Here is a 21522-nt window from a genome sequence, read left to right as displayed (position 1 = left end):
ATGTCGATTATCATGTCTGAGCAGCTCCCAATGTTCACACTGTCCTATGCACACTTGTACAGTAAATTACACAACTCCTGCAGTAAACGGCCAACAATATCCTTACTGGCCGTTTAACCTAAAGAAAATCATTCTGTTATGGCACAGAATAACAGTTTGTTTACTACAGCAGTGGTTCTCAAATTTTTTACACAAAGTACCACCTCAAGAAAATACTTGGTTCTCCAAGTACCACTATAAGTAGCATAGTAGGCCCAAGTGGTGATCAATAATGAGGCAATGGTTTTATGCCTAAAAAAGTACAGTTAATATTATTGTAAGCCCCGCTAGCATTATGCATAGTTTGAACATTAACATTGTACTTAAAAATGGGAAAATTAAAACATGTACTTCAATTATGATTCAATTAAAATGTCATGGACACAACTTAAATTTAAAAAATAAATAAATGACAGGTGAAGGTCAAGCAGGAGGTGTTTTCTGTGCAATCAGCGGACACGCCCCGAGGAACCTCCAGCCTGGAGTTGGGCTATATTTTTAATGATTTTGGAGGCTCATTTTATATACTGTACTTGCTCAGGGTTGGCACTGGGTCATGAAACCTCTTAGCCAATGTGGCTAAACAGTATAGAAATCTCCTACCCACACTTGTGTGTAGTTAGCCACAACATCATGTGTGTTTATGTGGCTGAACCTTTAGTCACACTTAGCCATAAGCTTTAACGACGTGGGCCCAATTAAAACTACCAAGCCATCAATCAGGAGTGGGGCTGATGGATATGGGAAAATACTCTTAATTGCGAGGGTTTTTGTTTGTTTCTTTTAAACAAATCCTGCCGATTAGCATCTGATTTTTCGAGAGGAAGTTTGTTTTCGTCAGCATTATTCCCTAAATACAATAAATAAATTATTCTAGAGTATGTCCCAACACAACATTGGATATAGCCCAAAAATAAACAACTCTTTTCTGTAGGCCAGGCCTAAATGTTATGATGAATTGATAGGAAGAACAAATCTTTATTTTATTATTGAATTGTAAAAAACGAAATGCTTCAATCACAGTAGAATATTGACTTATTGATTTAATCTCATGCCTTGTAAAAATGTAATACTGTATAATGACACTCCTCCCAGTAGCAGTAGCACTGTTGTCAGTGTCAGCTGAGTATAGAAATAAAGTGGAGAGTGACATGAGTAACACTTTTCATCACCAAGATGTGAGTAGAAAAGCGGTTCAAATAGTAAACTATATTAAGTGTTAATTATTGTTCTTATCTATTACAGTTAAAGTGTTAAATTGATTCACTTGTTATTTAATAAGCCTCAAGAAGGATCTTAAGGACTTTATATAGAATTTTCTCAAATTCAAACTTTTTAGTTGAAGATAAACATTAATTCATTCATCTTCCATTCCGCTTATCCTCACTAGGGTCGCGGGCGTGCTGGAGCCTATCCCAGCTATCGTCAGGCGAGAGGCGGGGTACACCCTGAACTGGTCGCCAGCCAATCGCAGGGCACATACAAACAAACAAATACCCATTTGCACTCACATTCACACCTACGGGCAATTTAGAGTTTTTAATTAACCTACCCTGCATGTTTTGGAGATGTGGGAGGAAACCAGAGTACCCGGAGAAAACCCACGCAGGCAGGGGCAAAACATGCAAACTCCACACAGGCGGGGCCGGGGTTAGAACCTCGGTCCTCAGAACTGTGAGGCAGATGCGCTAACCAGTCGTCCACCGTGCCGCCAAGATAACTATTAATATTCTAAATCTTTGGTGGTAAATATGAGTATGCTAACTAGCTGTCAGATAATTGTAACAGATTTCAAAAGCAAGACAAAGTTGTCTAAATTATATAAGTGGGATGGGGGAGGCCCTGACTATGTTTGCCGTGGGCCCCCAAATGACAAGCTAGCTGCGTACGTACATTTTAAATGTGCATATCTTTATCAACTACTGTTTACTTAAATTTGCAAAGTATTTATTTCAAAAAATATATTAAAACATCGCATCTGCCTTTGGGTACAGTACTCGCTTATGGGAACCACCATTTTCAGGAGTGTTCACTCTCACGAGAGTGCGAATTTGCAAGAATGTGACATGCATTTGAAAGTTCCGGCTCATAATCAGCTTTCTTGACTAACAAAAAAAAAATACAGGTTTAGTAAGTAATCAGTAACGACAAGCAGCTCCTCGCATCTCCATAGGCACTACTTTTCAGGGAAAATAAAAACGTCATCTTGGTTGAGTTACCAAACACCACACATTGTTCAAGTTGGTATATATATTTATTCTACCTTATATTGCTATCATATACTGTTCCGCAACAACATCAACACCACCCCTAAATCATTTTAAATCGCTAATCTAACGCAGAAATTGATTTAAAATGGCAGAATATAGTGCTGATATCTTACATCATCTTACCAAACTCTTTTCAAACGTCTTTGAGCATTGAGTGATGCAATAAGTAAAATGATGTGTTGACGAAGCACTTTATCCATCCATCCATCGAGCATGAGGCGGGGTACACCCTGAACTGGTTGCGAACCAGTCGCAGGGCACCATTAAACAAACCACCATTCGCATCAACGGACAATTTAGAGTCTTCAATTACCCTACCATGCATGTTTTTGGGATGTGGGAGGAAACCGGCGTACCCGTAGAAGACCCACGCAACCACGGGGAGCACACGCAAGCTCCACCCAGGCGAGGCTGGATTTGAACCCCAGTCCTCAGAACTGTGAGGCAGATGTGCTAACCAGTCGCCCACAATGCCGCCATGAAGCATTTTAATATAATGAAATTAATCTGGGCGGCACGGTGGCCGACTGGTTAGAGCGTCAGCCTCACAGTTCTGAGGACCCGGGTTCAATCCCCGGCCCCGCCTGTGTGGAGTTTGCATGTTCTCCCCGTGCCTGCGTGGGTTTTCTCCGGGCACTCCGGTTTCCTCCCACATCCCAAAAACATGCATTCATTGGAGACTTTAAATTGCCCGTAGGCATGACTGTGAGTGCGAATGGTTGTTTGTTCCTATGTGCCCTGCGATTGGCTGGCAACCAGTTCAGGGTGTACCCCGCCTCCTGCCCGATGATAGCTGGGATAGGCTCCAGCACGCCCGCGACCCTAGTGAGGAGAAGCGGCTCAGAAAATGGATGGATGGATGGAAATGAATCTGCACGCATGTACCTTTGTGGCTGACACTTCACTGTAGCATTACAGTGAACCATTTATAACAAAGCAGTCTCAGTCAAATGTATCAACCTACAAATGTTCACTTATTATTGTATTTAAAAAAACATCCAGACTCTCAATCTTGAGGCGACAATCAAGCCGTACACACGACTCTGCAGACTGAGGGAAGAGACAGTTTTACAAAACATACACACACACACACGCACACACAGACAGCGAATAGTTCAAAAGCATTAATGGATTGTACCCAAGCTATTTTCAACACATTAAAATGGTTAATAATCTGTATAAATAACAGACGACGTTGGTTACAAAGCAATAGAATAGCATCTTCAAAATCACTCTCTGCAATTCAATAGGACGCCTTTTTCGTAGGTAACTCTACCAGCATCTATCAACGTCACTTCCGGTCTGCAGTGATAATGATTTTGCCCAAGCGGCCCCCTTATGTTGATTAATTATTCTGTTTAAATCTTATTCCACGAATGCAGTGTTAATCAGAATAGCGTGGTTTGACTAGTGTTGGCGAATACAATGTATTCTTGCTTTAAAAAGTTTGTGTTTATCTTCCCCTCTATGATTGTTGTGCTGAATAAAAACTAATATTTCATCACTCTAATGATGAGAAATGTGAAACATTTGTCAAAATTTAAAATTTTATCCTGTGTTAATATATCTCCAGTGTAGTTACAAATGTAAAAAAGAAAAAGTCTTGAAGCATACACAGAACACAGAACAGAACTTGCATATGGCTCGCCTGCAGCTGTGTCCGCCAGGCAGGCAGGCAGGCTTGAGTTTCAGGCTGATGACGCCTCCCTGCCTGCCAAGCCCAGCCCAGCCCACATCCCGTGGCTCCGCTTGCGCTATGAACCCGGCTAACCGAATAACACGACCCAATTTAAAAAACCAAAAAAACACATCAAGTCTGTGCAGAAATGCCCACTTGATGATCCGACGAAGTCATCTTCAACGCCTGCCCAGATGAGTGCTTCATTGTTTTGGTATCATTGTCATTATTCATGAACAAACAAAGGGACTTCCCAGTTCGGCTCAACTGTATCCTGATTCGCATTCGTCTAAAAATGACGCCGAACCACCAGGCCGGTGTGCCACGCGTTTCCCAGCCGACGAGGCGGTTGCGCGGCAAAGCGCAGCCATGAGAAAGTAACAAAAGCCATAAATAATAAGAGACACTCACTTGTCGAGGACAAAGTAGAGGTCGAAGGCGCCCTGACAGGACCTTTCCTCCTCCCCCTCCTCCTCCTGCTGTTGCTCCTCTTGTTGCACTCCTTTTACCGACACACGGAGGAGGAAAAGTCCCAGCAGAAGCGAAGCGAGGAGCGTGTGGATGCGCCTCCTCGCCATCTTTCCCCGCTTGTCGTCGAGCTTTCCTGCAACAGCGCCGCTAGTCGCTGCAAGTCTTCACATTGTCCCTCCAACATCCGCTAATACGTGATCGATGTGTCTCAAGTTCTGCTACGTGTGACCGGGTCGTGTCGCTCCGACTGGAAGCCGGCCTCCTTAAATCTTGCCTCTTTGGGTCGGGGTGGGGGGAAAAAAAAGCATGAGGCTTATACAGGATGGAGGAGAGGAGCGACACCCGAGGAGAGACTCCAAACTTCACTTTCCCCCGCAAGGAAATAGAACAGTGATTAAATAACCTCAAATCACAATACTTTATACTTTACCCTGGAGAGGAAATCTGTGTTCTACAGCGAGTCAATGCGGGGACGGCAAAGCAACAAGCGAAAGCTATGGGCCAAGTAAACTAATCGCTTCGTATAAGAGAAACATAAACAATACCAAATGGTTGCAATTCTAGCCCAAATGTGTTGTAAAAGCTATCATAAAATGCATTTTCTATGCTCAGTACGCCAGAATTGTGATGCAGCATAAATGCAGTGCAGCATATAAGCACACAGTAGGTAACTCATTCTAAACTACAGTAGCTCTAAAAATATATTCTAATACAATACAAATCACCATGCAAGTTTTGTTAGTAAATTCGGATTTCTTGTAATGTAAACCATTTGTGTCATTTTTAATGTATCATTAATTTGATTTATTGTGGCTATTGCCAGCTGGGGACCCAAACGTTCCTGTTTTCTTTTAGTTGCGACCTAAATGTATTCAGGTTAACAACAATAAAAATGTGTTGTTCAAAAATAGCCTTTGAAAACATATTTTTAAACATAAATACACTATGCTTACATCTTCAAAGTGGCTTTCAGTGCACCTTATTAAAAAAATGAGGATTAATATGATGACTGCATATGCGCACGAATGAATAAGAGTAAAACTAAATATCACAACTGCACAAAATACATTCACAAAATTTCACTTGTATTTTGGGATTGATCTCTTCTTTTTAGTACAGTCCCTTACCCAATATTTTCCATGTACAACGCCAATTCCAATGAAGTTGGGCTGTTGTGTTAAAACAGAATACAAAGATTTGCAAATCATGTTTGACCTATATTTAATTGAATACACTACAAAGACAAGCTATTTAATGTTCAAACTAATAAACTGTATTGTTTTTAGCAAATAATCATTAACTTGGAATTTTATGGCTGCAACACGTTCCAAAAAAGCTGGGGCAGGGTCATGTTTACCACTGTGTTACATCACCTTTTTTTTTTTAACAACATTCAATAAACGTTTGGGAACTGAGGACACAAATTGTTGAAGCTTTGTAGGTGGAATTATTTCCCATTCTTGCTTGATGTACAGCTTCAGCTGTGCAACAGTCCGGGGTCTCCGTTGTCGTATTTTACGATTCATAATGCGCCACACATTTTCAATGGGAGACAGGTCTGGACTGCAGGCAGGCCAGTGTAGTACCCGCACTCTTTTACTACGAAGCCACACTGTTGTAACACGTGCATAATGTGGTTTGGCTTTGTCTTGCTGAAATAAGCAGGGGCGTCCATGAAAAAGACATTGCTTGGATGGCAGCATATGTTTCTCCAAAACCTGTATGTACCTTTTAGCATTAATGGTGCCTTCACAGATGTGTAAGTTACCCATGCCATTGGCACTAACACAGCCCCATACCATCGCAGATGCTGGCTTTTGAACTTTGTCTCCATAATAGTCCGGATGGTTCTTTTCCTCTTTGGCCCGGAGGACACAACGCCCACAATTTCAATTATTCCACATTAATGTACACACAGCACCCCATATTGGAAAAAAAAAACGGAATTGTTGAAATCAGTATTTAGTACAAGCACCCTTTTGAACTAATACAGCCATGAGTCTTTTTGGGAATGATGCAACAAGATTTTCACACCTGGATTGGGGATCATCTGCCATTCCTCCTTGCAGATCCTCTCCAGTTCTGTCAGGTTGGATGGTGAACATTGGTGGGCAGCCATTTTCAGGTCTTTCCGGAGATGCTTAATTGGGTTTAAAGTCAGGGCTCTGGCTAGGCCATTCAAAAACAGTCACGGAGTTGTTCTGAAGCCACTCCTTCGGTATTTTAGCTGTGTGCTTAGGGTCATTGTCTTTTTTGAAGGTGAACCTTTGGCCCAGTCTGAGGTTCTGTGCACTCTGGAGAAAGTTTTCGTCCAGGATATCCCTGTACTTGGCCGCATTCATCTTTTCTTCGATTGCAACCAGTCTCCCTGTCCCTGCAGCTGAAAAACACCCCCCGCAGAATGATGCTGCCACCACCATGGTTCAGTGTTGGGACAGTATTGGATAGGTGATGAGCAGTGCCTGGTGTTCTCCACACATACCGTTTAGAATGAAGGCCAAAAGGTTCTATCTTGTTCTCATCAGACCAGAGAATATTATGTCTCACCATCTTGGAATCCCTCAGGTCTTTTTTTTAGCAAACTCTATGCGGGCTTTCATGTGTCTTGCACTGATGAGAGGCTTCCGTCGGGCCACTCTGGCATAAATTTCGTCAGGTGCAGCGAGCAAAGAAAGAAATTTTAAATAACGATATAGAGGTTTATATCAAACAGTAGACATTTTTACATTGTGCTAGAATGTATCGTAACACCGCACAGCTCTACAGAAGAAAAAGAATACGTCGTCACACGGCACAGAAAGGCATACTCAGTTATCACCATATTTTATGTTTTTCCATTTAATAGTTTTAGATTTATGGCCTAGAAGAAGAAGAAGAAGAAGAATCATCTTTTATTGTTATGAACATGCATGCATGCACACGAAATTTGTTCTCTGCATTTAACCCATCACAGTGAACACATACCCAAGTGTTTACTGTAATGTAACGTAATGTGTTAGTATTGGTCTGTGTGTTAGACTAATGTGTATTCTGACGTCTGTACAAATTTGGCTTATATGCCACCGTGGAAATGAAACTCCATCCATGTTTTGTTGGTTGGCATAACACTGATTGTGCTTTCATCCATTTGTATTCTAGAATGTTTTTTAAACATTTCTATGATGTCAGGTGGGATACATCATGGTCATCGAGAACCTAATATTTCTAGTTTGTTGCACATTGGAATGTAAGATGTTCATAACATTTCAGGCACTTTGTCCCCTAATCAAATTTCATAGCACTGCAACAACAAAGCTGAATTCTAAAATGAATCTAATAATTTGATGAAATATTATCAAGAACTATCAAACCCTCTTTCTGCTTAACTGAATTTGAGACCCTCTAACCACTAGTATCTCTATCCAAACCGAAGTTGTGATGCATAATAATCCATTAAATGCTCATTAGACAGAAACATTTAGACTTTATGAATATTAAATTCGCCCAGTGGCAAACCTGACACGCACTGCATCTTACCATGCATGAATGTAACATTGCCAAATTTAAAGGCTCAACAATGCAAACTAGTCAGGTCTTACAATATGATTCGGGCTTCCTTGTAATAGTTTCCCTTATGGTTTTTAATATGACACTGTTTATTATCGTAGTGTACTGGTTACCCTTTTTAGCTATAAATGAGAGGCACATTAGAAATAGATCTCAGTCGTTCCAATACGGCTGATTGGCAGTCAGAACCACTACAGCTATGGTGTTCCAAGTGCCCAATTCCAATTAATGACTGTTTCCTTTTTTTTGGTTTGTTTTTGTTTCAAGTGACATATAATTTGATATGCTTAATTAACTCATTCACTGCCATTGACGGCTGTTGAATTCAAATATCCATGTTAACACGGAGGACTGGCAGTGAAATATGTTGCCGTGTATATGATCCATTGTAGTGAAAATCTAGACCGTTTTAGTCTAAGTTTAACTTCTTTGTTTGTTTTGAAGATGCGGCAAGTAGTCATCCAATCAGCTATCCAACATTTCCAAAATCTTTCGAGAATTCTATTCCCCTAACATGGTCTTCTTTTGGTACAGATAAATTACCCTAGAATTAAATTTAGACCATCATTTCATGTGCCACATGATGCATTGCAGTCCAGCACTACAGTACTGCAAATCACAATAATAAACACACTGTTAGAGGAATACATAAAAACTGAGCGTTTGTTTCTTAATATTGTACTATTTCATTCGGTGCCCCAATGTTGTGGGCTGTGACTTAACATCACCATCATATGATTGCTTTCTATTGGCCACTTGTCTCCTCCTCCTGGAAAGGCACACAAACCAATCAGTAGATAATTTGGAGGAGGGTGGGGGGGTGGGTTGTGTTGGGAGTGAAATCGTCTGCGCGTTTGCATCATTGCGCCACGCTCCAGCGGGTGTCGTGACGGACCGTGATAAGTGGGAGTGGGAGCTTGGAGGGGCGACAGTGCACACGAATGCTCGATCGGATAACTTGCTCGTCGTGGGACCACCAGGGAGCACATCGCCACAGAACACCATCATGTCCAGCAGGTGAGCCCACGGACCATCTGCACACTTTTTCAGTGTCAGTGTGTATTTTATTATTTAATGTATGCAACAACGTTTGCTATTTTTCCAATATGTCTACTGTCAGAATCCTTCCTTTTAATATTATGATTTTTGCGAGGAAACCTGCAATTGAACTTAATGCGCGCACAGAGGAGACAGTTGACGGCAGATGGGGGGGGGGGGGGGGGGGGGGGGGGGGGCAACAGAAGGAGAAACCGAGTGAAAAAACTGAGACAAAGGACGTTAGTCCTGAATCATTTCGTCTGCATCGGCTGCGACTGCTTGATTCAATATTGACAAGCTACATACGACAATTGCACAAATATGATCAATGGCTCAACATCGCGTCTTTTCACCATTGCAATCAGTACAGAAGATGTCGTATAGGCCTATCGATATGAATCCAAAAAAATTCCTGACATGCTAAAGGAACTTGCTTAGTTTTGATCAAAAACAAAACAATTGTTGATTAAAAGATAAGGCTTTACATATTAATGTGGAAAAAAATGCGTGCACAAAAATGACCAGAATGTTGTGAACCTGCATTTTAATCTATAATGTTTGAACTTTATTTATTTATTTCACAGTTTAACGATGGATCACGCCTTTGTAGCTCGGTCCATGTGGCCGGTTGACGGTAAATTCGTGCAGCATCCCACCGAGCTTCACACCAGCGTGGTGGTGACGCGCAGCATCCCCGCTGGGACCAGCTTCGGTCCGTGTGTGCTCCAACACACTTTTTACGACACCATCGCTTTCATCGCGCAGAAATCCACTGACAGGAGATCCAAATCCTGCGTATTCAGGGTGAGTTTATTGTTGGCTTTAAAATAAACCCCAACACAGTAGGCTTTTGTTGTGTGACAACTGGATCGTGCCAACAGGTGGACCCAGAGGCCATGCGTAATTCCGCGTTGGTACTGTCGTGGCTGCGACTGGTGCAGGCTGCGCGCAACGGAGAGGAGCAGAACACCGAGGCCTTTTTAAAAGGAGGTCAGCTCTACGTGCGGACCACCAGAGACGTCCACCAGGAGGAGGAACTGCTGGTGTGGTACGACCAGGAGCTGTGTCATCTTCTGAGCTTCACAGACACGAGGAGAGGCTCGAGTGAGGGTAAGACATATGAGCCTTGGCATCTCCATAACACAAGACATGCAGGGACAGGCATGTCAAACGATTATGGCGTGTACCAACCACCCAATCAGCTCTTCACTACTATTTGGAATGCTATCTGGATGGCAATTATATGTTGGGATGTAAAAAGTATCCCGAATTTGATTACAGCATTTTATCGGTATTTTGTATTATTCACAACATGCATCCATGACACAATTGTAATTAGAAATGTAGTTAGTAATTTATATAGCATAACGTTCCCATTTCTCAATGGATAAAATTCAATCAAAGAACGAAACGTTTTTTTTTTTTTTTTTTTTTTTAACTCAACACGTATTAGATATTACTTTTCTAAGTCGAAACTCAAAAAGACAAAAGTAAATATATAATCTGCTCAAAATGCTGCTGCGCACCTCTTAACTGGAACATGTAAGAGGGAGCTTATAACTCAGATTCTGGCAACCCTCTAATGGCTGCTTGTGCACTTTAGAGTTCATTTTAAGATATCTTTTATTTGTTTTTAAATCTCTAAATGGTCTCGACTTGCCTTACCTCTTTGAGCTGCTCTATCCATACGCTCCAACCCGATGGCTCAGGTCAAGGTACCAGGGTCTAAGCATAAGCTCAGAGGGGAGAGTTTTTTCTCTAGCTGGTCCCACATTTTGGAATGACCCCGCTCTGCACATATTTTGTATTCTTCGGCTTTCAACTCCGCATGAGACTCTGCGCTTATTTTAGTGTTTTTCATGGTTTTATGTTAAACTGTTTTATGTCTTCTGTTTAATTTTTGTGTACAGGACTTTTCCACTGTGGTTGTTTTTTTTAAAGTGCTCTGTAAACTAAGTTGAGTTAAGTTAATTTGTATTGTATACTTTAATTGTAATAGATATACCTCTATATTTGTGTGTTTACAGAGTTCAAATGTGTCAGGTGTGAGCAGGTGTTCAAGAATGAATATCCATTCCTGGCTCATTGCCGCTTCCTGTGCACGCAAATCAAGAGCAATGCGTGGAGCCGCGATGTTTACGACGAGCACAAGCACGTGGAAGTCAAGAGGCCGCGTCGTGTAACAGATTTCCACAACATCGCCAGAGATTTGGAACACAAAAAAAGTGATGCTGATGATGATACTTCTCACGAGAATAAACGGAAATACCAGGAAACTGTTTACCTCAAGGGGAGGAAAACAGTCCTGTTGGAAAAAACTAATATTTCAAATGATGACAACATTACACAGGATTCCAGGATTCAGGATGAGACTGGAGGAGATGAATCTGATTCAGCTTTTAAGATCAAAGGTGACAGAACCAAAGTAGATCATTTGGGATGTAAAAATGCAACTTTTGGAGAGGCGAGGGAAGCCAAACTGACTATTACGCATAATATGTTGATGGACTCGGAGACAGGAGAGAGCTCTGGTCTGCGCTTGAGCAGTGGTAGCGCTTTTTCTTTAGTCCACTCTGACTGTCGAGAACAGAGAAGTGCTTTTTGTAAACCCAGTAAAAGGATCTCTGCAGGCGAACTTCATCACAGTAGCCCAACGACGGCACTTCTAAGCGGCCTGGAGGTGATGAGAGACACCTTCACGCACAGGACTGTTTCAGGATACAGCAACCTGATGGGTCCTAGCATCCTTAGCGGTGACGTTCACACGCTTCCTTCCCCGGTCACACTAAACACGGCCTTCCATTACACACCTGAACACTGGTCGAGAACCGCTCAGGTCCAGTCCACCTCGGCTCTGACAGTCCTCCCGCCCACCTTCACCTCCTTTGGTGTGTCGGTGCAAAACTGGTGCGCGAAGTGCAACCTGTCTTTCCGCATGACCTCTGACCTCGTCTTCCACATGCGCTCGCACCACAAGAAGGAGTTCGCTGCAGAGTCCCAGGTGAGGAGGAGGCAGGAGGAGAAGCTCACCTGCCCCATCTGTCACGAATACTTCCGAGAGCGCCACCACCTGTCCAGACACATGACGTCCCACAACTGAGACCTCAAATGGCAAAAGAAAAATGTATTTATTCTTTAGGCTTCTCTATTTAAAAGTCTTAGAATCCTGGATTCACAACAAGACTTCGATGTTTAACAATGAATGTAGGTAGCTGTAATAAAATAGCAGATGGCTAACACAGCCATGTCCACTAGGGGACGGCAGAGGTACATGGACCCTGACCTCGAAGCCGCTTGTCTGTCCTTCAGGCCTGTGTGCAGATAGTGTGATGATGACTTTGTGCCTTAAGGAACTCAGGATGGAAAATAGATGGGAGATGTTCAGGACAGCTCATGATTGTCACGCATATCTCCAAGGCGTCCTCTTATTATTATTATCCATCTGCTTTGTACATGCAATGTGTGTGTTTGCACCTTTACAAATCGAACTTGTCAACATGAAATAAGATGTGTTGCGTGTTTTTAAATTTTTTTTTAATATCCATCTTAGTTTTGGATTTGAATAATAAATCATTGCATCTCTAAGAACCACCAATAGGACGAATTAAAATTCGGGACACCTTTCTTAACTAACACACTGCTCTAATTGTTATGATGTGGCACAGATCTAAAACAACCTGTACCAAAATGCTGAAAATATATTAACTTGATAATACATTTATTAGGTCTGCCTCAACCTTAATGTGATGAGGTCCTGGGTTAAAATTTCACCTCTGGCCTTCCTGCGTGGAGTTTGCATGTTCTTTTTGTGCTTAGAAATAGATCCCTGTTTAATGCAGTGCAATTCTTCACCAAACTACAACTACAATAATAGACACATTTTATACGTCTTTGAGAGTATCAATACAAACTCTGCATTAACTTTGTAAATGTAGATTTTTATTTTTATTTTGTATTTTTTAGCTCCTTATTGGAAACCAAAATACTGTATGTACTGGGTGATGTCCGTTACAATCTGATGCTCTCATTTTACCACAAAAAATATGAAAAAGTAAATTGACATAAGGTGAAGTTGAAACAATCCTGATTTCCGGCCAGCGTAACTAGGCCAACTTCTGGGTTAAACAGTTTAACAGTGATCATTCATCTGCACACCTGAATCAAATCAGCACAGGCCCACAGTCGTATATTTATATATATTTTTATTTCTTCTCCTTTACCGGCGAGATTACAGCAGGCTGCGGACAAGTGGACATAAATAGGGGCCTCTGTGTCAGGTAAATGAGGCAGGAAGGAGGCCTTAGTTTGAAGGGAAAGTTAAATCCTCCAGCCTGTTCAGTGTCTCTTATAAGATGTAAAGTTTATATAGAACAGTTGGCGCTCACTGATTTGTTGTACTACAACACTGATAAGTTGATTAACCAGCCATGGAGTTTGTTTCCCCTTTTTATGAAAATAGAATTGGTCACAGATGCTTTTACTGAGGAAGAGCATTTGGACATTAATGCCCATCCATCGCTCTTAGTGCAACGAGAGGAGAAAATCCCACAAAATACTCCAAAACTGTACCGCTATTTATTGGCATACTTCTCCCTCATCAATATTGTTTTCGGAATAGTTCAAATCTAAATGTTGTTCAGTATCAAGTAGGTTTTTTCACATCGTTCTGTAAATTATAATTATAGACTAAGGTTTTCGTTATTAAGTGGTTAATCAGCTTCATCCTAATTTCTCTGAGCTCAGCTACCATGTGAGGTATTAGCATTTCAGCCCAGACAGAGAATCCTCTGTGGGCCTACAATGGCTTTATTTCTCTTTGTTAATTGAGCAGTCATTTTGGGGGAAAAAAAACAAATATTTTCTTCTGGTTTCTGACTTGGCTCATTTCTTCTGGCTAATAAATATTGAGTTCTGAACGCAGGCCCCGGCTGTGGTTTTGTCGACTGGAACTGACCACTGTTAGTTCTCTCCTGTGACTCTGATTGTGGTTGAGACTGGGTTCACGTAATGGCGAACTGTGTGTCCAGACTGTAAAAGGGATCAGTCACGAAACCTGGGGAAAAAGTGAAGCTGGATGTGCTCTTCATATAAGTTGGATTTACGATGACTGTCATTGCTGTCATCCTAATAATTTAAACACCATTTAAACTCCCAAATTTCAGCTTTAAATTAACGGTTTTAAAAATTCACCTTCATCCAGAGAGCTATAAAGCTTACATTTTCTGTGAGGTTACATTAACACTTTAGTCTCTATGTCGCTATCACACCATTACAGTACTACCATGCTAAAATAATAAAATGACCTCTTTTAGACAAAAATACATACATTTTTATTCCAGTACAATAAAATACATTGCCCATTTAAAACAACACTCACACGATACTGTGTATAGTTTGATCTAGACATAATCAAAGGACACTTACAAATACATATGTGCATTGTTTTTCTTCCTCGAAAAATCTGCATTGGAGCAGTCTCTTGGTATCAGGAGTAAATGTACACAAAAGTTATTGACTTTCCATGGTATTTGTATGGCTCTCTTTAATGTGGAGTATTTTTCATGTTCAGTCTGGTATTAAAAACCACAGTAAGTCCCTCAACTCCTCTTTGACAATGTAACAAATATTGTGCACTCTATATAGGTTGTTGAACAACATTCAAAAAAGCAGTACACAACAGAGTGAGTTTGCTTTTGAGGTGACAGCAGTTAATGTTGCTGGCAAAACACTGTTCAGATTTGCACACACACACTTTCCGAAAGAGCTCTTGAGTGCAGTAAACAGAACTGTCTGTCCCCAAGTGCTTACGACATGTCTTTTAGAGACAAAATGACCATCCAGTGTCGGCAAAGGGAAACTTCAAAGCGCTCTATTGTTGCAAACAGATGTGCAGCTCAGTGCCAACTTTTGCACACCGACGGCAAAGCGACCGCAGTGTAATAATAGCTGAACAATCTGTTATTTCATCGACAGTTTCAGACACGAAGGCTCCCTCTTAAAAACAAATTCTCAAGATTTTCTGCAGTCCATCAGATAGTCCTTTGAGGAGAACATCCTGTATTTAGAACTGGGGGGTGCTTGTGGTAGTGGGGATCCTGGGTTGGAAAGAGGAAGTGCTCCACGTTTTGAAGTTCAAGTGGCTGACATCTTAATTAGCGCATGCCTGTTTCCTCCATCAACCATTAATCCACCACGGCCACATCAGTCACATTATTTGGTGGATAACAGACGTTGAAGCCTTTGGTGGGGGCAATAATAGGTCAAGAGGCTTGGGGAGGCCGGGGGAAGGGTAAGGTATGTTTGAGTGGAATCTTCCTGCCTTTGTAGTCACTTCTTTTTGAACAGTGGTGCCTTTTAGGTTTGTTTTGACAAAATGCCCCCCTTCCCACCAACCCAGTATATAGCAAATAATAAGACGGACAAAAATATATATTTAAAAAAAATTATACTAGTGTTGGATTAAATTACTATTTTATTCTACTTTATAGACAGCTACCTTTTAGCTTTTCATAATTTAAACACATATGTACAAAGAAACATCTAAACAGCCCATAGCCTCATTACTGGAACAAATAAGAAAATATTTCTGCTTTCATAATACTTTAGAGGTGTTATGAGAAGGGGATGCTGTGAGAAGGAATTCCAGATGTGACCGTTCAATTTTTAGTACATCACAATGTATAATGCCTTTATGCCACAGTGGTAGCATAAGAGAGCCTTGAAATAGGTACAGCTGTACAAAGTACACTAGCATAAATAGAGAATAGGTCTATAAGTTATCTGTGTGAACTTCTCTGTGATTCTTTCATTAAAGTTTTGTCTCCACACCAAATGTAGCGATGATAGAAAGAGTCTGCAGTCGCTGGACAGACAACATGGGAATTATTGTTCTTCAGCCTCTCTTCCTGCGCCAATAACACCAAGCCAGAGTGACTCCAAGTTATTTCCTCCTCTCCATAAGTCATTTTCTTTCACGCTACAACAGTCTTGCTGTGTAGTGTGCCTTTATTGTTATGATTTTATCTGCAGGAGCAGGACTTTACAGACATGTTGGGGTAAATCTTGAGCACCAGATCCTTGGATTCTTCTTGGTAGAGGACTGCCAGAGGACTCATCCTCTCCGGTACGCAGCAGGGCTCCGGAACCCCGGAAATAATCCCGACAGCTCGGACTATGCTTTGGATGGTGGCGTGGTTTGAGGGCCTCACCACCTGGTGATAGTTAAAGAAGAGGTTGAGGTAATGTGGCTAATATTGGACCAAATGAGACAAAGTAGGCCGATTCAGTGTTTGTGCTCTTACCTTGGGCATAGGAAATCCACATGTGCCTGAGCAGTAGTAGGCGTCAAAGGCCTCGGGTGCTATGACCCACTCGCTCCAGCCAATGTCTGCAAAATCCACTCTGAGGTTCTTTCTGGAGCAGCCGTGGTGCCGAGTGTTTCCCCACTTCTTTCTTCTGGCTTTGCGCATGGTTTCATCATCAAAATTCAAAACAGGTAAGCGGGAGTGATGAGCACTTCCCTTATTGCGCTTCCTTATGTCCCTCACCTCATGTCTCTGCTCTTGCCTTTGACTGTCTACCACTTGGGTACGACTATCTTTGTGTCTTCTCACAGCTGCATCTTCAGCTTTAGACCTGTCTGACGTTCTTTCTGAAGATTCTCCTCTGTCATGTCTGTCACTACCATTCTGGCCCCCGTCGTCGTGGTTCTTTCTTTTCTTCTCCTGCTTTCCGACTTTCAATTTGGGATACCATGAGCTCTCCCAAAGGTCGTCCTTCCTGTATCCATCAGACCCGTAGTCAACCTCAGGCAGCTCATTGTTATGAATGGAGTCTGAGAGAAAAGTTGCTTCCCTCCTCACACGTCCTTTCAAATCTGGTGAGAAATTGTTTCCATACAGGAGGTGGGGGGACTGAGAGGGCTCTCCACCCTCATAGAACGGGTCATACCTCTGAAGACCCAGGGACACACTGTTAGGTTCTGCCAAAGTTAGGTCATCTGCGTAGACTAACAGGAAGGCCATGCCTGATTCTTCTGCTTTCCTCTGGTACTGCTGGCCAAAGTCCAACTCCACTGACACATGGCGATGACCCTTGTCCCTCGCCTCCTTTATGACCTGGGTCACGTCTTTCATCTGCCACACCCCTCTCCTGTGGGGGTGGAAGGTCACATTGCCTAGCAATGACCCGTTTGACCCAGAACTGTCTCCCGACCCTGAGTAGACAGCACGAAGGAGCAGGCTGACGGACAAAGATGGCTGCATGGCGGAGGACCGGCAGGATGCGCTCTTGAAGCGTTTACAAATCCACGCTTTTTGAGGAGGGAGCTGTCCGAGCAGGAAGTGGAATGTGGCTGACAGGATAATCTCAGAGTCCTGGAGGGTCGTAAGGTTTAGGTGGTACACTGTCCTGATATCAGAGGGCACTGCAAAGACAATCCATCAATCAGTTTGCATGTCAGTGTCAACACTTTACATCTTCCTGCTTAGTCGAGTCACTTTATCAGAGCAAAAACTGCACTGCCGAAAGCTCAGTGTGGACTCAATAATTGGTAGTCCTTTTGAGAGTAGACCAACATTTCTATATAATACTGTTATTGATTCTGCTATTGATACCTTATGTATTGTTGTCTCATACCATCCCACCATTCCTTCATCATGTATCTCTCTGTACAGGGTGTTTTCATTAACCACACAGTTTCGTTCCTATGACGGTGAAGTAACCCATATTGGTACATAAGTCAGAATGCACCATATTCCATCAATAACCTACGTTAACGCAACAGTAAAGTCATGATTACAGTACCTATTTGTAGGAAAAACACTACTAGACCATAAATATAAAACATCAAATGAAAAACAGAAAGAATGATAGTAACTTCTTGTGATGTGTGCTGTGCAAACTTATTCATTGCACGCCATTTGCAACCTAAAAACAGTGTGTCAGGACCGTCGTTAACTGACGATACCCTGTATTTACGCTCTCAGTCAACTGGTTGAATCGGCTGCCTCAAGATGGAGCTTATACTTTCATGTGTCGCCAAATCCGCTATATGTGGAACGTCACGACCAACGTAGAAATCGGGATAGCTGACTACCTATGTATGCTCTGCTAACGAGCAGAACTGCGTTTGACATCATTGTTTGAAGCCCAACTTGCTAAAATGTAGTGTTCTTTATGGCTGGTGTCTTCGGACAAACACAAATACATGTATATAATTTATTTATGCAAATAAAAGACATTGTAGACATTTAAAGTTCCCACATTTGCTTAGTCATAGCCTGCTGTACACCCCCCTTCGTCGTTCAACCCAACCGGGAGGAAAAGCTTGGACCCATTTTGCCGAATGAGGAAGTAGGTTGCACATATAACTGGATTACTTTCTCTTTTTGGCTCTCCTTAAAAGTTGTTCTATGTGAAGTGTTCTGATATATAATTTTCTGTAAAGTGGCTTAAAATACGTATACACTGTAGATAAATTATATAAATATAAACAGTATCATACTGGAATATGTTGTTTTCCAACTTACAGGTGCTTCCATGTTTTTGTTTCAACATGGCCCAATCAGTCAATATTGGTTTCATACTTTCCATCATTCTTGAAAGTTAGTTTTGGACAGGTTCACTGTGACGGTGAAAAAAAAAAAATGTTTTGCATCAGTAGAATGATACAAATCTTTTCCAAAACAGGAATTGAATGGTGCCTTGCAACAGAACCTCATTTGAACTTTAGTTTTGACTGTAAACGTTGATAAAGTCATGTGAAAATACAGGGGAGATCTGTAAATCGATAATAAATTGTGCTTCACACAATCTGAAGTGGTGCAATTAAACACGTTCTCTGTGTTACGGGAACAGACTTAGTGGCTGTGACGTGCCTGCAGAAGCCGCCCTATAAGAGGAACCAGACTCTGTGGGATGTTGGTGGCAGGGGTGGAGGTTCAAGCGGGGAGCTCTCCAGATTCATGATGAACATTAACTGCAACAGCAGACTTATTGTTCATTGTTCAAGAGTTCAACGGAAGTATGGACTGACTCAGGAGATATACATTACCTCAGATTCAGCCTGCATATGGAAATGCTTACCTCAAGCTTCGCTCTAAGCCTTTTAATACAGCCTGCACCCTCTACCCATGCAGGCACCGCGACACAATCGACTGTTTTAACAGCTCTTTCATTGTTGTCAAAAGTCCCTCACATCTCTCCTTAGATTACACCAGGCCATCGCAGTCAAAATACAAGCCTGTTATGTTACGCTATGTGAGAAGTACACAGGATATAAATGAGTTATAAAAACAGCATCAGAATTGCTGTGACTAAGCTACCCCCTTGGCTCCGTGACGTGGAATCACACATGTCCTGGAGCCACAACACAAGCACAGAATCCATGACAATGACACTGAGGCGCCACTGCGGTTTGACCAGACATGAAGTCGGTGGCTTGCAGGGTATCACAGGCATTTAATTTTTTTATTTTTTGGTCTGTGGGTAATGGATCAGACCCTCAGCAGAGGGGAGGCAGCTGCTGCAGCGTCCCAGCATCATTTAAATGCATTCTCAGACTGTTCCAAAACAATCACACCTATTTAGATCGCCTGGCTGAGTCACGGAGCCCTGCTGAAAGCTTGCAATGTACACTGCCCAGCCACAAAATTAGGTACAGTTGTACAAATTAATGAGATCCAATACAACACCAACAAACCTAGCTCATTTTTGAGAGGTGTGATTATAAGCTGTGGGTGTAATGGTCGATAACTTCAAGGCACCATTCGAATATTCTGTTTACCTCATTTTTCTGTATGAGAGTGAAAATGTTAGAAACATCCCCCACTATGTTGCACAACTTCTCAACTGGAAACTACAGCCAATATAATAAACACACTGTAAACTGTTACGTTATTGTGCTCTTGTCTCGAGTCTGAATAAATTATATGCATGTTATGTTAGGTAATTAGTGGCACGGTGGCCTAATGGTTAGCTTATCGCTTCACAGTTTTGAGGTTGGAGGTTCAAATCCGGCCTGTGGCCTTTCTGTGCGGATGTTCTCCCCGGGCTTGCGGGGGGTTTCTCCAGGAGCTCCCACATTCCAAAAACATCCATGTTAGTTTTATTGGAGACTTTAAATTGTCCTTTGGTGATAATGAGTGAATGTGAATGGTTGTCAAAATGTACCCTGCGATCGGCCGGTGACCGATCCAGGGTGTACCCAGCTGGGATAGGCTCCAGCACACCCGCGGCCCAAATGAGGATAAGTGGTCTACAAAATGGATGGATGGATGTTAGGCAAGTGTGTATTTTAATAACGCGATGATACAGTGACAATCTGAAGTAAATCAAAGTAAATGCAATTATATTGATTTTTGTATATATATATATTATGTACTGTACTTTTATTTGTATTTGTTATTTTGTTTTTCATGTTTTCCTGGCTATTCAATATTGCATTCGCAATTTCACACACCTTGGCTTGCTCTGACGCTCCTGGCCGTGTTGCCCTCTTTGAGACGCTGTTCCCTGTTGCATCTCTCGTACAGTTTGGACATGTGTTGGAGTAGGACGTCCTGGTCCAGGTCGCCTGAGGAGGGCGGCCGAGGGAAGCGTGCTTCTTGCGCGCTCGTGGAGCCCGCTTGCTGCGCGAGCCGAACCGATGCGACACCGAGGAAACACTTGAACACCAACAGGGGCAGGTGCGTGGATAACATCGTCGTCGTAAATTCTGGAATAATTAGGGGAGGGGTGGGGGGATCCTTGAAAGAGCGAGGTCTCAAAGGGGGAAAAACTGTCAAAACGTGGACTCCAGTAGTGCGTCAAGACCACCCTGCGTAAAAGCTCCACGCTGTCCTCTCACTTGCAACTCGTTGCTTCATGAGCCTCCGTGTGTACGCTGAATGTGTAAAACGGCTCCAATAGTTCGAGCCGCTACTTTTATTTCCACGTGTGTGTGTGTGTGTGTGTGTGTGAGGTTTGCCGAGCTGCTGACGTACACTCCAGTGGGGCCAAAGAGCTCTCTGTTAAGCCCTGTGCAACCAGCGGTGGAGGTCATGATGCTGACACCCCGCCCCCTTTTCTTCTCTTTTTCACATGTTGATGATGTGTTCTTCGTGTAGTGGTGTAGCTGTGGTACCATAATACACTAATAGTGTCCCACAGCATAATTTGTTCTAATTTATTTCGCAGTGCTCAAACAAAGCCAGTGTTGAACCTTTTTTATTTCTTTCTTTCTTTATTTTTTTGTTGGGAATTCCTCCTCCACATTTCCAACACGCCTTACTATTTCCAGTAAAAGCTTTTGACAGTGTGCAGTCGCACATAATTAGCATCGAAACACCTACAATAATAGTGGCACCACCACCCAAGCGCTATTGTTCCCAACAGTCATCATGTGGTGTGTAAATGCGGTTTGTTGTGAACGACTGCGGTAGGATTACACTCTTTAAGGGGAATTTCTGTAAATTTGTCAACGGCAAAAATTTGCGGTCA

At 42.2% G+C, this 21522-nt stretch overlaps 3 protein-coding genes and 1 long non-coding RNA gene across 10 annotated transcripts in view; 2 read left to right on the top strand and 2 right to left on the bottom strand.

Moving 5' to 3' along the window:
* The window catches only part of antxr1d (ANTXR cell adhesion molecule 1d), a 39415-nt gene extending 34435 nt beyond the window's left edge, over window positions 1–4980 (bottom strand). The window contains exon 1 of one of the 3 annotated variants that reach the window (XR_009790727.1): window positions 4399–4980. Coding sequence is in view for 2 of the 3 variants with exons in the window: in XM_061789551.1 (XP_061645535.1) it covers window positions 4399–4565 (167 nt within the window). In the remaining variant the exon portion in view is untranslated. The remainder of the gene's footprint in view (window positions 1–4398) is intronic. The other 2 variants (XM_061789551.1, XM_061789550.1) reach the window with 2 other exon arrangements.
* Window positions 1–13958, top strand: part of znf488 (zinc finger protein 488) — a 45722-nt gene extending 31764 nt beyond the window's left edge. For 2 of the 3 annotated variants that reach the window (XM_061789554.1, XM_061789555.1), the window contains exons 3-5: window positions 9627–9846; window positions 9924–10152; window positions 11070–13958. In XM_061789554.1, coding sequence (XP_061645538.1) covers window positions 9627–9846; window positions 9924–10152; window positions 11070–12142 — 1522 coding nt within the window. In that variant the 3' untranslated portion in view covers window positions 12143–13958. Of the gene's footprint in view, window positions 1–8846; window positions 9022–9626; window positions 9847–9923; window positions 10153–11069 lie in introns of those variants that run through there. The other variant, XM_061789556.1, reaches the window with a different exon arrangement.
* A 136-nt stretch (window positions 13959–14094) lies between these two features.
* gdf10a (growth differentiation factor 10a) lies at window positions 14095–21030 on the bottom strand. Its single transcript, XM_061789557.1, has 3 exons — window positions 20504–21030; window positions 16344–17467; window positions 14095–16253 (listed from the first exon to the last, which is right to left on the bottom strand). Exons 1-3 carry the CDS (start codon window positions 20742–20744, stop codon window positions 16062–16064), a joined length of 1557 nt encoding a protein of 518 aa, XP_061645541.1. The 5' UTR covers window positions 20745–21030; the 3' UTR covers window positions 14095–16061.
* The window catches only part of LOC133485602 (uncharacterized), a 71987-nt gene continuing 71053 nt past the window's right edge, over window positions 20589–21522 (top strand). For all 3 annotated transcript variants that reach the window (XR_009790728.1, XR_009790730.1, XR_009790729.1), the window contains exon 1: window positions 20589–20729. This is a non-coding gene — a long non-coding RNA (uncharacterized LOC133485602). The remainder of the gene's footprint in view (window positions 20730–21522) is intronic.

Source organism: Phyllopteryx taeniolatus, chromosome 11 (assembly GCF_024500385.1).
Source record: "Phyllopteryx taeniolatus isolate TA_2022b chromosome 11, UOR_Ptae_1.2, whole genome shotgun sequence".
In the NCBI taxonomy this organism is placed as follows: Eukaryota; Metazoa; Chordata; class Actinopteri; order Syngnathiformes; family Syngnathidae; genus Phyllopteryx; species Phyllopteryx taeniolatus.
The sequence above is the reverse complement of the archived record's forward strand: the minus strand, read 5'-3'. Positions and strand labels throughout refer to the sequence as shown.